Source organism: Trachurus japonicus, chromosome 11 (assembly GCF_045865225.1).
Source record: "Trachurus japonicus isolate A0001 chromosome 11, Traja_1.0".
Lineage (NCBI taxonomy): Eukaryota > Metazoa > Chordata > Actinopteri > Carangiformes > Carangidae > Trachurus > Trachurus japonicus.
In genome coordinates, this window is record NC_140917.1 from 19,881,465 (window position 1) to 19,896,766 (window position 15,302).

The 15,302-nt window shown below is 44.4% G+C and overlaps 1 protein-coding gene across 3 annotated transcripts in view; it reads left to right on the forward strand.

The window, feature by feature from the left end:
- The window catches only part of jarid2b (jumonji and AT-rich interaction domain containing 2b), a 108,409-nt gene that overhangs the window by 58,879 nt on the left and 34,228 nt on the right, over positions 1-15,302 (forward strand). For all 3 annotated transcript variants that reach the window (XM_085791571.1, XM_085791572.1, XM_085791573.1), the window contains exon 3: positions 4,946-5,072. In XM_085791571.1, the coding sequence (XP_085647697.1) occupies positions 4,946-5,072 (127 nt within the window). The remainder of the gene's footprint in view (positions 1-4,945; positions 5,073-15,302) is intronic.

Genomic DNA, 15,302 nt, shown 5'->3' on the forward strand with positions numbered 1-15,302 from the left:
CTGCGTGACAGCACTGGCTATCTGTTTTAGAGGGGGGTGTGGCAGTCTGTCAGTCAGCTGTGTGTGTGTGTGTCCGAGTGTGTGTGTGTGTGTGTGTGTGTCAGTCTCCCCACCCACCCAGCCTTCTCCCTGCCCCATAACCAGCAATCATGCCATCTCCCCGGCCACTTTACCCCTCGCTGTTGGCAGCCGTCCATCTCTGTGTCCATCACACTTCCTGCCTCTCTCGTGCTCGTTCCCTGCATTATTTAACAAATGACATTATGCCCTTCTGCGTCCTGGCTTCCGCTCATTCACCCACTCCCTCTCCATCTCAGCCACGTTCTTCCTCTTCCTCTCCTTTTCTCACCCCTCGCTCTCTCGCTCCCTCCATCCATCCGTCTGTCCTTCCGGTTGCCCCCCCCCCCCCAGATGCAGGGTTTCATTACACATCAATAGGACTCTGGTTACTGCCTTCTCCGCAAACTCCTGTCTCCTCTCACTCCTGCTGCTCAATGTCCTCGATTATGTATCTCTACCCCCCCCCCCCCCCCCTCTCTCACAGAAGCCCTTTTCTCACTCCCGTTCCCTCCATCCATCTCTGTCTCCCTCTCTCTCGTCATCTCCCTCTTTTCCGCTTTGTCCTTCCTGTCCTCTCCCTTGTCTGTCTTAACTATCTACAGTATCTGTCACCCAAGCCCTCCCTCCCTCTTGTTTCCATCACCACCCTCCCGTTTCCTCCCCTCTGTCCTGTTTTCCCACCCTTCCTCTCCAGTTCTCCGAATCGCTGAAGCTGCATCTTCTTCCTGTACCTCCTTACTTCGCCACCCCCCCCCCCCCCCCCCCCGATACACTCGTCTGTACCTCTCCTCCTCTCTCCCCTCCCATTCTTTCCCTTCCTCCCTCTCCATTTCCCTGAGTGCTATTGATGGAGGAGCTGGCTGCTGGCCAAAAACCTGGAGGGGCTGGAGAGAGGGTTCGCCCATTTCTCTGACTGTCCCCTCTCTTTCTCTTCCCGTCTGTCTACCAGTCTCAAGACCTGTCGTTCCTGCTGGTTTTTATGCACGTCGCCCCCTTCGCTTCAGCACTCGCTCTGCCATCACTGTGCTGTCTCTCCGTATTTCCCATGCCGCTCGCTCTTTGCATGGCAGCCGAGTGTGCGGGCCCCCCCTCCGTTCTCTCTCTGGTGATCACATCACCTGGCACGGAGGGACAGATAAAGAGTACTAACAGGGAGGAGGATAGATAGAAAGAAAGAAAGAAAGAAAGAAGCACAAGCAAAAAGAGGAAGAGTTTAGGTATTGAATTAAGTGAGTCAAAGAGATTGCATCTATTCTGTCTCCCCTGACTCGTTTTTTCTTCTTCACAGCAGCTCAGCCCATCTTTGCCTTTTGATACTTTAGATTTAGAGCCTTGAACTGCAAAAAAATAGCAGATGCCGTGTTTCTAACTGCAGATTGCTGTATGCTTTTGTTCTGGCTTGTGGTAAGTGTCATGCAGTGTTGTGAGGTTCAGCTTTGGAAGGAAGGAGCAGTATATTCTGGGCTTATTTCAATTTGTCTCGCCAGGCAGTCAGTTTTTAGTATCCGCTACTCTGAAAAATTTCAGGGAACAGATACTATTGGATGCAGCTTCCCTAAAATAAACCTCCCCCATTGTTTCTTCTCATTTTATCCCCCAATTTTAATTGTATACAGGCATCAAGGCTTGCTTGCACAAAGGGCATGAAATAGAATTTTAATGCTCTTGTTTACAAGAAGGAAAGGGAGATTAAAGTCTCTTCATCAGCACGAGGGAAGTTAAAAGACAGATTATTACCACATATCTGCTAACCTCAAAACAAATAAGCATTTAAGCACAGCTGCATTCACAGCCCTTATATCATTCCATTAGGTGTGTCAGTTCGCTCATTTTCACATTAAGCCAATGTAAGCTTAAGTGTAGTCAAGACTGTGTAAGGGCACACTCTGCCCCGGTGATAGTCTTTCCCATGGCATGGCTGCTCTGCTATAGTTCCACTTATTACTATGGCTCACACTAATAGGCTCCTCTCAGCCCTGTGATATGCCATGTTACGCTATGTACCTCTGCTCTCTCGAGAGCTTGAGGTGAACATAGCGAGGCGATGGGCTTAGTTAAGCACGCATAAATCTGATTAGAAACCGCCCTCCCTCCCCAAGAGAGGCTACTGGGATGGCACACTGGCATGGCCCCTCTGCTGCCTCATCACACCCCAACGCCCCCTCCTCAAGCTGTAACCTCTGCCCATCCCAGCCTGTTGTCCTACAGGCCTCCTCCAGCACCAGGACCTTGAGTTTAGACACTGGCCCTTGGCTCCCTGCCCGTCCGCCCGCCCGCCCGCCACACTCGCCACACTCGCCCATCCCCAGGCCTCTGCCTTCCCAAGATTCCCTGAACTGCCCCTCACATGAGCACTCATGTGCAACCAGCATATGTCAGACAACTCTTAGGAGGAATATTGGGGAGTAGATGGAGGGGAGGAAGAGAGTGGAGGAGAGTGGAAGTGGGGGTGATGAAATGGGCCTCCGCCTGTTTGTTTGCGTTCTGTGGGGACATCACGCGTCAGTCATTTTGTGAGCACAATTAAAGTTAATGAGCTACTTCGCTTTTTTTTTTTCTCTCGCTCCAGTGCAAATTTCACTGACAAAATGATATTGTCCAGAAGTTATGCACATTCTCTGGTTTTGCAGTATTTTACGTAATTATCATTTTTAATCAGTTTCCCCTAATTTCTCTTTTAAACATATTTTTCATGGTCACAAATTAATTAAGTGCTGAAAAATGTCCTGATATGTCTTAATCTTTGGAATTTATCTTTGATAGAACCAAGGGAGTCTTTTAGATGCAGATTAATTGTGCAGATAATTTTTTTAAAATAGTACTTTCTTTTTAAAAAAAGTGGAAACTTTAAAGGACTTCAAGTGAAACTCTTGATAGATTAAAGGAATATGGATATAAGCCTTTCGTGCGGCGGAGCCATTGTAAAACAATGATTCATGTGAGGCCCATAGACTTAAAGGCTCTGCAATGGCAACATAAAGCATTGCCAAAAATGCAATGGCCTTACTCATCACGCCGGCGCTTGTAAACTCTCTGACCGCAGCGATGTGTATCTGATGACTGTACCACCGCTTTCAGGTACTGACGTGCCCTGCGTGTGAGAAAAACCAACAGCCCCTGTGTCTATGCACTGATGAGTGTATGACTTGTGCGTGTGTGCTCACTCAGCCCAGAGCAGGTTTATAAATCTCAGTTAAATCATATGTTTGAAAACTTCTTTTACCTGCTCCACAATTGCTCATCTTCATCCTGTCTCCTACACTGTCATTTGATCTACAACTTCCCTTCCCACTCTCATCTCTCTCTGATGACACAATGCCTGGGCTTGTTCAACAGTAGCGTCCCCGCTAACAGGATATCATTCAAGTTGCCAGTTATCCTAACCTGTGCTCCGCTGTCGTTATTATCTTAATTTATTTTTCTTTTGACACCCGCTATTAGGAGTGTTGCGGTGCACTTTGAGTGACACATCCTCGTGAAGCGTCAGCCAAATGGAATTTCATAAGGGGGTGCGCCGGGGAAGGCGATGAGCACCTCATCCGATGAAGGAGTGGAATAAGAAGTGGGGAAGGTGTTGGTGAATGAAAAGATTTATGAGAGCTGAGCTCTTGGTTGAACAAACCATTGACTTGAATGTTGAGTGAGTTATTTGTTTCTGCAAAGTGAATGTGAATAATTTAACAGGCTGCCCTACCAAAGTCCAGTCAGGCATGAAAACTTGTCAAAACAGGTCAAAACAGGTAAAATGTGATGAACTGCTGTCGGTGTGAAACCTTGATAGAATCAATAGAACTCTTCAGTTTTGGAGAGTGATATGTATTTGGTCAAACATGTGACCTGTGTCTCCAGTTGGACACAGTCCCCCTTGGCAGCTCCTCCATTCTTCCCCTCTTTTTTATTTTTAAATAACTGAAAAGTTAAGTTTGCTCATTCACACTCTGTGGTTGAGTCCGACAGGCCTGTATGACACATTCCAAGAACTGCCCATGAGGAAATTACGCCTTGTGATATCTATTTAATTTGGTTGTCTCCCTTAATTACCATTGACTTCCACTCCTCTGTTTGACCTAATTTGAATTCTCGGTGCCTGTTGTTGCTTTTGATTTAAGAATCTGTCTGGGGGCTTATTTTGTTTGTCGGAGTTGCTTGCTAAATATTTAATTAGGGCTATGTCAATTGGGCTCAGCAAGAATGTCAAGTCCGGCAATATCTGTTCACTTCGTTCGCTCGCCTCAGGCTTGTTTTCGTTTTTTTCTTTCTTTTTCTAATTCTTTGTCAAACGGCACACATCACGCACGTCAGCAGCAGTTGCATTTAACAAGGGGAAATGGGGACAGAGAAATGAATAAGTAACTTTCCTGCCTCTCCAAAATTAGCTGCCATTATGCTGCAATAGTTTGTCATTCAGTCACAGTGACTGGACACTGTCAGGATTTTTCCATTGAACATCTTCCGTGCTTTTCTCCACATGCTTTTTATTTTTCAGTCTAGATGCTTGAATGATTTGTATTCTCTCTGTATTTATCCTCTTCACTCTGTCTTTCCATCTTCCTCCACGTTGCACTGCATTTTAATCTGTCAGATAAAGCAGAGCTACTATAATCTTATCAAAAGAAATGCATCTACTCTGCCTTCAGCCCTCTCTCCACTGCATCAAATCAAAGACAAAAACAGAAGGCTTTATTAACACTGTCAGATGAAAACATTGTTTACTCCCCAAAGACTCGAGCTATATTTTAAACAATATTAAGCCCCAGGAATGGCCTACTGATGGAGGATAATGCCAGATATCTGGAGGTGGACGCTTTCACAACAAGTGATCTGTAAAAAAAAATACAATGTTGGCCAGACTCAAACCCCTGTTTTTGGTGCTTTGTGTTTCCAGGTTCCCTAGCCAATGGTCAGCTGAATGGCTCGGGATCAAAGGGCAGCCACAAAGAAGATGGGTCCTTGCGCTCTCAGGGACTGGACGGGAGCGGCGAGTACAATGGGGACAGTCCTGCAAAGAAGAGGTGAGGCTGTGTGAGGTTACTAATCTGGTTTGCTTTAGAGAGCTCTGATTGTTGCATCGGTGTAGGTTTGTGGGCCTCGTGGTGTCTGTGTATGTGAGTTCATGCCAGAGGCGGCGGATGCTGCTGCTGCTGCTGCTGTTGATACTGGGAGTGTGAATGTGTCAGTTTGTGAGTGTGATGAGGAACTTTACACACTTGTTACAATTTGTAAGTGCAGTTTAGTTGTGATGAATTTCTCAAGGTCTCTGGGTTAACAAGCAGCCGCATGGTGCAGAGTTCTCTACACACACATCCTGCTTCATCTTCTCCTTTTTCTTATTTGCTCTTTCTCTCTCTTTGTCTCCCATGTATCCTCTGTTCCAAAATCCTCAGTAACCTCTCTCTCTCTCTCTCCCTCTCTCTCTGTGATTCCCCTCACTGATAAGTGTGTGCACTAAAATGTTTGGAGAGGAGCAAGTTGCCCATTAGTTCTGAAATAGAATATGACAGTCAACAGAGAAGTGTAAATAGTAGCATCCTTAAAAGAGCATCGAGGTCCTTTAATGAGCGCAGCCTCCCGTCTTATAACACAAATGCTGTTTCAGTCATTTATAATGAGCCACTTAAAGCGATGTTGCCATGCATTCCTAAATGAATTATTTAAAAATTGAAGTTGTTGCAGAGTACAATAAGCTGCTAATTTCCGCCCGGCGTAATTTTTTTATGAAGTCATTTATATCGCGGGTGAATTATTGAAACAGATTTCGTCTGTGAAAAATAGCAATTTTCACTGAAATTGGTAGAGAACGCTGCTCTCCCTGAGACAAATGTTCTTGGAAAATGGAATAAAGGATCTTTGGAAAATGTGATGCTTCTAATGCATTCGGCATGAAGCAGGTTTTGAAATCACAAGCTGGAAAATATGATTTACAAATACTTATGCTCTATAGAGTGAACCAGATTAAAATGGGTGGTGTGTGTGTCTCAAAGCTTATGTTTTTCCCTCTGCCTCGACATCACATGCGCGCGCACACACACACATAATACAGTATACACGGTGTCTGTACACAGTATTCCCAGCAGCCTCTTCTCTTTTAGATTTTTATTCTCAAGCAGCCGTCTACTGTAGGTGGCAGGTGTGTGTGTGCCCGTCTGCTAGTGTGTGTTGTTTTGTTCTCGCGCACACATTGACAGGGCATCAAAGCATCAGTGTAAAGCTAGGGGGCGGAGCCTGGGAGGCCGGACAGCAGCAGATGTCCCTCTGTAATGAGCGGCCCATACAGGCTCCATTCACTGTGTGTCAAGCACCTGCCTCCGTCCCCGTAGCTGTCATTCGATACTGTAACCTCCAAATCTGAGCTCAGTCATTACCAGCTTTCATCTACCTGGCTTTGAAACAGAAGGCCACTGGAACAACTGATATCAGGAGCTCGTCGCTGAGACTCAAGTAGACTTCTGAATTTGAGGAATCGCATAGCCTTGACTATGAAATAATGATGAAAGCGAATCAGAGATAAAGAAAGAAAATGTGTGTTTTTTTCCAGCAAGTAGTAAAAAAAAAAATATATATATATATATATATATATATATATATATATATTCATAGGAGTTTATCTTGAAGTCAGACTGGATAAATGCGGATACATGTGCAATGAGAGGATAATTGTAACAGAACTGCCTAAGTAACAACAGAAAGTGTTGAATTAAAACCAAGTGACCCCTGTGGCTTATATTATAGTGGAGTATAAACACTAGTCTCCTCTATACAAGAAGGACAGCACTGAAGGAATACGCTATAACAAGGACAGTCTCATACTTTTATTCTGTCTTCCTCTGATGGTCTGCAGTGGTGTGTGTTGAATGGAGTTGGGTTTGAGGCCAGACTGCTCTATGGTTTTCATTAGTTCATGACACACACATTCTCTCTCACTCACACACACACGCACAGCAGGACTGAGTGAAGAAAGGCTCTCTATCTGATGCTAATGAAAGGCAAGCCCAGCCAGTGCTTGGCAATGCCTCACGCCCTCTTAAAATGCTTATCTTTTTGTGTGTGTGTGTGTGTCTGCGTCTGCGTGTCTGTGCTTTATGTGTGAGGGATGACTCCAGTGCCCCTGGCATGGGTGCCCCCGCACTGTTTCTGAGCAGGACTAAGTGAGACGATGCCAGGAGCTCTTACACCTGGCACCGGCCAAAACAGAAGGGAGGAGCAGCGGCGTAAAGCTGGTTCCAATTTTGAGCGGAGAAAAAGTTTCACACTGTTGAGAGAGGATGAAGGGATCGGGTGCAGACGGAGAGGGGAAGACTGGGAGGAGCCGCAGAGAGAGAGAGAGAGAGAGAGAGAGAGAGAGAGAGGAAGGGAGGCAGAGACAGAAGGACAGGTGCAAGTGATTTTTGGCAGGAAGCGACCCCCTTTAGAAGTCTTTGAGATCAACTCTGTGTTTGCCTTCCCATGCTCCTGAGATTGGTGGAGAGACTGGCAGCACATCCCCTCAAACATGCCAGCTCATTGTAGCCCTTTCCTACCAGCATGACCATATTCTCCAAATGGGGTTCCTCTGCCAAGAGTAGGCCCTACACACACACAAACACACACACACACACACACACACACACACACACACACACACACTACATACATTCACAATCTAGCACACTCTCATCGTCACTGCCACGGTTTACTGACCTAGTTATATTCCCGCACCTCTGCTCATCTCCACATTTGCTGTTAATCTGTGTCTGTGTTTATCAGAAACTCAGGTTCACTATTTATAAAAGCGATCTTTGATCTCAATGGGACTAACCTGGTTAAACAAAGGCTTAATAGAAAATTTTAAAAAAATACAGGAGGTCATTTCTTTTTGCATATATGATTTAAAATGCTTTGCAGGCGTCTCCAGTTGTTTGGCAGTCTAGGAGAATATTGAAAACCTCTTGAGTTCAGTCGTAAAACATCCTGCTGTTGCAGAAGCTTCTTTGGTGAGTCAGCAACTCGTAAATCTTTGAGTCATAAGTGAAAAAACAAAGTCATTCACTGGTATTTCAGTTCTGAATTGCTCCTCTCACAGGTGGAAACTAAACATGACTTCAGTGTGGTTTTCCTCTAAATGATCAGGAAGTCTTTGTGGCTTTATTCTATATTCAGTGCAGGATGTAAACAGGGAATTTAGGTTTTCAAATTAGGTCAAACATGACTGTGCTCAGAGACTATAAATGGGCTCCTGACTGTAAAAATGAGTCTTGAATGCTCTTGTCTGAAACCAGAACCAGGAGAATTAGATCAAGATGCACCACACAGTTAATCTAATTAATGCTTACAAGAGGTTTTTTTTTCACAGTGTCGCCCTGGCAACCCACCTAGCTGATCTGTGCATGTGAGTTCAAAAACCTGAATACAAACTCTGCAAAAGTGTGTGTAGAGGGAGTGTGGATCAAAAGTTGAGTGCCCCTCTCAGACAGACTTCTTCTTAACTTAATTTCTGCTTTTTTTTTTTCTCTCTCTCTCTCCCTCGCTCCTTCTCTCTCTCATTTTCTGTCCCTCTTTTCTTTCTCTCTTTTTTCCCCTCACTCTCTTTACTGCACCCCACTTTTGGCTCTCTTTGAATCTGTTCTCTCTGTTGTCTCGGCCAAGACACACACTCAAACACTCAGCTGCTGCCGCTTGTTTTGTTTCGACTTAATGAATGCCAAGTGTGTATACACTCACAGACACACACACACACACACACACACACACACACACACACACACACACACACACACACACACACTTGTCTTGTCTAGCGTAACCAATGACTCTTGTCAGTAATGCATAATCACCATTTCCATTTATGAGGGATTATATGCATGTGTGCGCAGGTCTGCACGCACACACTGCGAGTGCGTGTTAATAGAGGGCCATAATGTGTCTATTGATTTGCTTTGGATGGAACCTATATGCAGTGCACCACCTTGCTGTAGTGACACCTAATGGTTAAATGAATAGAGAGCGGAGGATTCACATAAGCAAGCACAAAGACATCCACAGATGTTAGATTGAGTTTATCAGAGATGTGGACAGATAGTCCAGTGAGCTTTCAGCCAGTCACACACACCAGCAGCTTTGGTTGTGCATTCAAAAGGATTGCCCTGTTTGGGATACCACTAAATACTCAGTCTGTTTCAGTACAGTGTAAATGGTCTTTCTCTTTTTTTCTGTCTCTCTCCCTCTCTCTCTGTGACTCAGCTCTGGATGTCAGTCTCCAAAATCTCCTCTAAATTCTCCTCTCATTGTCGCTGCCTGGCTGCGGCTTTATGAAAGCCTTCTGCTCCACTCGAATGGAAGGGGTGAAGAAGTATTAACCATCCATCACAGTCCATAATGTCACTCAGCACACAAACTGACTCCCATAATCACTGTCAAACACAAATGTTTAGCGCTGTGATTGTAGCACAGATTAACCGTGTTACAACAGGTTGGCACGGTGCTTTTTTATGGCATAAATGCAAAAAGAAAATTCTTAATGCTTCGAGGGATTTACTGTACGCTGTTATTTTTGTATCTGGTGCATTTGGGGCTGCCATCCTAAAGTCATAAAGACTTTTTATAGTGTGTCTTTTTTTAGCTGTAAGAATATCTGTAAGCCAAGGTCAAGTCAAACTTTATTTTATAGCCCAGTGGTTCTCAAACTTTTTCTGGCATGCCCCACTTCAGAAGCTGAAACCCACCCTCCCCTGCTCCAGGCACAGGTTTTTTTTTAAATCAGTTATTAACTATGATAAAGGAAGCAATTAATAAAAACCGATCTATGCTGACTTTTATAATTAACATCGGCTTGATAGCATCAGAAAACTTTAGTGTTTGTTTATTTCTCCCAATAATCACTCCATATTTTCCCACTGGTCATCCGCTCCCGCCCCTGCAGTGGCTCCAGGCCTGCCCTCCAGTTCGAGAACCGCTGGAACAGCTCAAAAATCACAATCACAAATTTGCCTTGAGGGGGCTTAACCTTCTGTACAGCATTGCAATATCCCCCCAAGGGTTAAAGATGGCTCAGATGATTGTAGAATCAGTATCTGTTTGGTGTCAGTATATTAAAATCAGTGTATGCCTTCATTAGAATATATTTCGAGAGGATGGTGATGATCAGCATAATCATATACACTGATCAGCCGCAAGCTTAAAGCCTCAAGTTTTAATGTTGTGTCTGATTAGCCTACGTCAAAGTTGTGTCTTCCAGTTGAAGACAGTCATGCTGTGTTGGTAAAGACGGCTCAGCTCGCAAGTGGCTGTGTATGGGGAGGAAGGAAAGAGGTTTCAGAAATGTAGCAGGAGCTGCTCCTCTGCAGAGTGTGGTGACCCATGAGAAAGGTCAGTGTTGTCATCTCAACCTGGGAATCTTCAGTAAATTAGTGTGAGTGAGAGAGAAAGAGAAAGAGCGAGAGAGATACAAGTACGATATAGGCTCCGTTCACCTTTTCTTTTGAACCGATCTGCTCGGATGCAAAGATAATTCCAACAGGAAGTCATCAAATTGACAGAAAAATCTGTAATCCCAATTGCAGAAAATGTACGTTCACCATTGAGTTTATCCACTTATCTTATTTGTGCCACTGCGCTATACTTGAGCCTAGTCCTTTGTTTGAGTCATAGACTGCTGTGTCTGCAGCTTTAAGGCCTCATGTGAGTCCACTCAAGGTCTCTGAAGGTCTGCATATGGGACTTAGGCTTAATGAGGCTGATTGCTTCGCACAAATAGCAGAGACTCTGATGTTTATTGACCGAACCTGGCTGTGGTCAGCTGCCCCCATGGGTGATTTAAGGTGGACTGCGAGGTCAGAGGTCACAGGGTTTGAGTTCCATTTGCGTGGTGAAAGGGTGGCTGGGTTTTTTTTTTTTTTAGCAAATAGCCCTGAGCAGTGGAGCTTGACTGCTTTAAAAAAAAAAAAAAAAAGATCTGTCCATATTTACGTGTGGTATTTTATCTTTTCCTTTTGGCCATGAGGGAGATGGAAGAGGATCAAGGACTACTGTTCAGTCCTTACTGCCATGTAATTCATCACAAATTCAAAACCTTGTGCTGCATTTGGTGTTTTTTTGAAGTTATTTTGGTGGTATTAGGCTCAAGTGCAGCGCCACCTTTTGTGCATTAGCATTTTTAAAGTGACAAAGGGGACAATGGGTGACTTCCATCTGACCTAATATAGCATTTATATATTCACAGAGATACAACTAAGCTTGATCTATTGTCAAGATGTCTTCTGTCTCCACATCTGCCTATCAGCACATCTCCCCCCCTCTCATGGCTCCATTCAACGGCCGAGTGAAAAGCCAAGGTTATATTTAAATATGCGCTCGGGCCCTGCTCTGTCTTTTATCTCAAGTGAATATCAGCCGTATTGTGACTGCTAGAAGCATATAGCTGTCACAGCCAAGTTTGGACAGGGACACACACACTATCGCACCTCTGAATAACACTGAGTCACATTCATCTTAATGTCAAAGCAAAGCAGATCCTCGCTAAAAAACCACATGCTGACAAAATATACAGGAATACCCGAGTATATACATTACTATCATGTTTATCAGAGCTTGTCATAGTGAACTACTGTGTGTACCTTTTGGTCAAATATGGCGAGTATTAAGTGGGCCTCTATAGTGCGTATCGGCTGCAGCCTTGACTCACTGAGTAATGATTGTGTTTATTTGTGTTTGGTGTGCACATGCTCAGTGTGTACGTGACCGGGCTCTGCACAGACCGTGAGGTGAAGGTCATGGGGTCAGCGGGTCACTTCGCTGCAGTGTCGCCCTGCTCCTAAATTCACAGAGACAGAAAGGCAATAAACACATCGAGTGAAGTGTGCGTGTTCGCTTTATGAGTGTTTACGCATCAGCCAGCTCAGGGTTTGTGTTGGGAGATGAGCACTGCACAAAAGGAGGTTTTGCAAGCTCAAGTTGAATCCATCATTCTGAACTTTCAACCCGACCATTTGCTCCATACAGTGTAGGAGTTACCATCTGTAAAGGGCAGTTGATTAATTTTCTTCAATTTATACATTGGCTCAGATCGAGCTCTTTTTAAATTTAGTATGTGGTTGAAAGGTTACAGTTGGAGTTCCTGCTATATACAATCCAAGAAAAGTTGTTTTATTTCCTGCTAAAACATAGTAACCTTGGAGCTTTATCTCTTTCATACACATGCTTTGCCCACATGGTGTCAATTACTGTGCAATCATTGCTTTCAACATCACATTTTGAAGACTGAAAGATCTTATGGGCTTAAGAAATTGTGCAAACACACAATTTCTGCTCATTCATTTATGTGCTGATGGATTTAATCTGAACAGACTGCCAGATTTCCACACACACACACACACACACACACACACACACACACACACACACACACACACACACACACACACACACACACACACACACACACACACACACACACACACACACACACATATACTACATATATACACAAAGAAATATAGACAGATGAGTAGGTAGAGACTTAAACACATACACATTTTGTTGAAGAATAATCTTTGCACATAAACATTCACTCTTATCTACATAAACATGCACATTTTAGGTTGTTCTGATGTGGACAAAATGGACACATCTCACACACACACGCACACGCACAGAGTCAGCTGCACCGAGGTATTCTTTTATGAAGACCATGTGGGCCATCTGGAGCCAATTAATACAGTCCCTAAGGTACAGACTCTGGATCAGTGCTCTTCTCCTCACACAATAACCTTTACCACTGGAAGGAACACAAAGTCTGACTCGAGCGCAGCCTCGTGCCAACATCTATCAAACCTTGGACACACCGTGGACATGCTCGAGGCTCCGCTTGATTCACGTGTGCCATGTTTCTGCGAAAAGAGTGAAAGAAAACAGTAGCCAGAAATTTAAATGTCTGACATAGCTGGAGGATCACTTAGAGTGGTACTGATGGATTTGCCAAACTCCTGGAACAGTTCAGATTATGGAAACACATTCAAATTATGGAAGTATACACATTTAAACGAGCTTTGTTTTTGTCAGTTTCCCATCAGGTATGTAGGTAAAATGCAAAGAGGAATTGGCTGTTATATCGCTTTGCTCTGGCCTTGTACACTATCGTACTTCCTCACCAAAGTGTGCTGTTGTTGTTTTGCTTTCTTTCTGTCTTATTTGCCCCACTTTCTGTCAGTCATCCTCTCTCTCTCTCTCTCTCTCTCTCCCTCTCTGTTGTTATGTGGATGTTTGGAATGGATTCAATTAAGATACACGGTTGCTTTCCAATTAATGGTGCATTTTTGACATAGCTGCTGACTGCTTGTATCCAAAGAGCTCCGACAGTATTAAAGAGTGCAGAGAGTCATTAAATTTGGAGGCGGCTGACACATTTGCACAAATCAACACGGGGCTCTCTAGCTCGTGTTCCACTCGCCCAGCCTTATCCAAAATCTCAGGTTTCAGTGGTGCAGCAGAGGTCCGAAACCACACCACACATAACAGCCAAGAAGGCTCCGCTGTGAATGACCCTGGCATCGTTTTGCAGGGGACATAGTGTACAGTATGCGACACCGGGGCCACAGATACACATGTCATTAAAAGCCCTCTCACATTTGTTGTGTCATTTTACTCATTAAAGGATTAGCTCCGACGCTATATTTAGAGAAAGATGGAAAACTAGCAGGTAAAAATAGGGCCTGGCTTGAAGAACGGGCTTCACGTTTAATTAAAACTTGGGCATCGGGCTCTAGGTCTAACTTTGGAATCAGAGACTGTTTGGGTATTTTGTGTTCCCTCTGTCGAGCTAGATTTCACCCATTAACACAAATGTCAAAATAGCAACTAGAAATGTTTTCCCAGGCTTGAGGAATTAAAACATCTATTACGCGCTGCTGTTGAAGTCTTGACAGTGTTTATGTCTCTTAGCTGTCTCTTCTGCTGTACTAAATTATATATGGCTTGTACTTGCATGTGTTGGACTCCATACATCAATATTTCATGTACATAAAGAATTGAAAGTTGCCGATATGCTGAGCCAGCAGCTTATTCAATAAATCAAACATGCACTGGAGGCGGCTTTTTCAACAATCGGCCCATGCCTAATTGGCATTTAAAGTATTTTCCGTTGCATCTATTATAAGTATTTTATGCACAAATGAGTTGATGTGCTGTTTAATAAATCAGCTGTTGTCGGCTGTGCAGGCAAATGTGCTTAGTCATCTAGTTTCCTGCTCCCTGCAGATGTGATGTGGCTGACAGTGAACTGGTTTAAGAGCAGTTGGGGTTGGAGTGTTAAGATAAACTCACTTTTTACTGGCTTTACTGACAGGGGTCAGAGATGCAGGGGTACTCAGTAGAGAGTGTATAGGCTGTGTGTTGCTCACTAACACAACCATATTATATATATATAAATCAAGATGACCACAAGGAGGAGTCCTGCCATCGCAGCAGTTCCTATGGAAACGGTCATCACTCGAAAAAGGTGTTGATGAAATGGAGACTGAAGGGACAGAGCCAGAAGTCGCCGTGTTTTTGATTGACAGCGCCCATGTGCATGCGTGCGCGTCCGTCCACGGCTGCGTGGTGACCACAATCCGTTTTCTCTGACTGTAGCTCATCCTTCTCTTGTCCCCGGCCCCTCTGCCTCTTCATCACCAGCTCCACCCCATTTTTCGTCTGACTACATTTTATATGTGTTGGAGGTAAATCAAATGGCCCTTTATCCTCCTCCTTTCTTCTTTTTTTCCGCCTTCCTTTCCCAGGACTGCTGGGTGACAGGATTGTCACATTTTCTCACTCTGTCTCTCTCAGAGATAATCAATGCTCCGGCAGCTACCGTGGCATGTGTAATATTAGACATTAGAGCGGCCCTTTGAAGGGTACATGACTGGGGGGGTGGCAGGAAGGGATGGAGGGAGGAAGAGATGGATGAAAGGTGGATTAGAAAGGGATGAATGGGGACATCCTGTTGTAATCTCTGATTTTTCTACCGCTGTTGGATCTCTGTTTCCTCCGTGTGTCTCTGTGGCTCTCCTCTCATTCTCCTTCAATCAGGGCAATCAGGCTAATTTTAACTTACATGGGCCTCACTTCTCCTACTGGGGCACCATACCAGTGACTATTCTATAGCCCAACACGCTTGGGAACATGGTGTACCCTGGCTTGCGTGCACACACGAACACACACACACACTGGGCAGACAGAAGGCAAAATCATAGGCTCGTGTTACCCTCAGCCTGTAGTGCAGTTGCAGCACT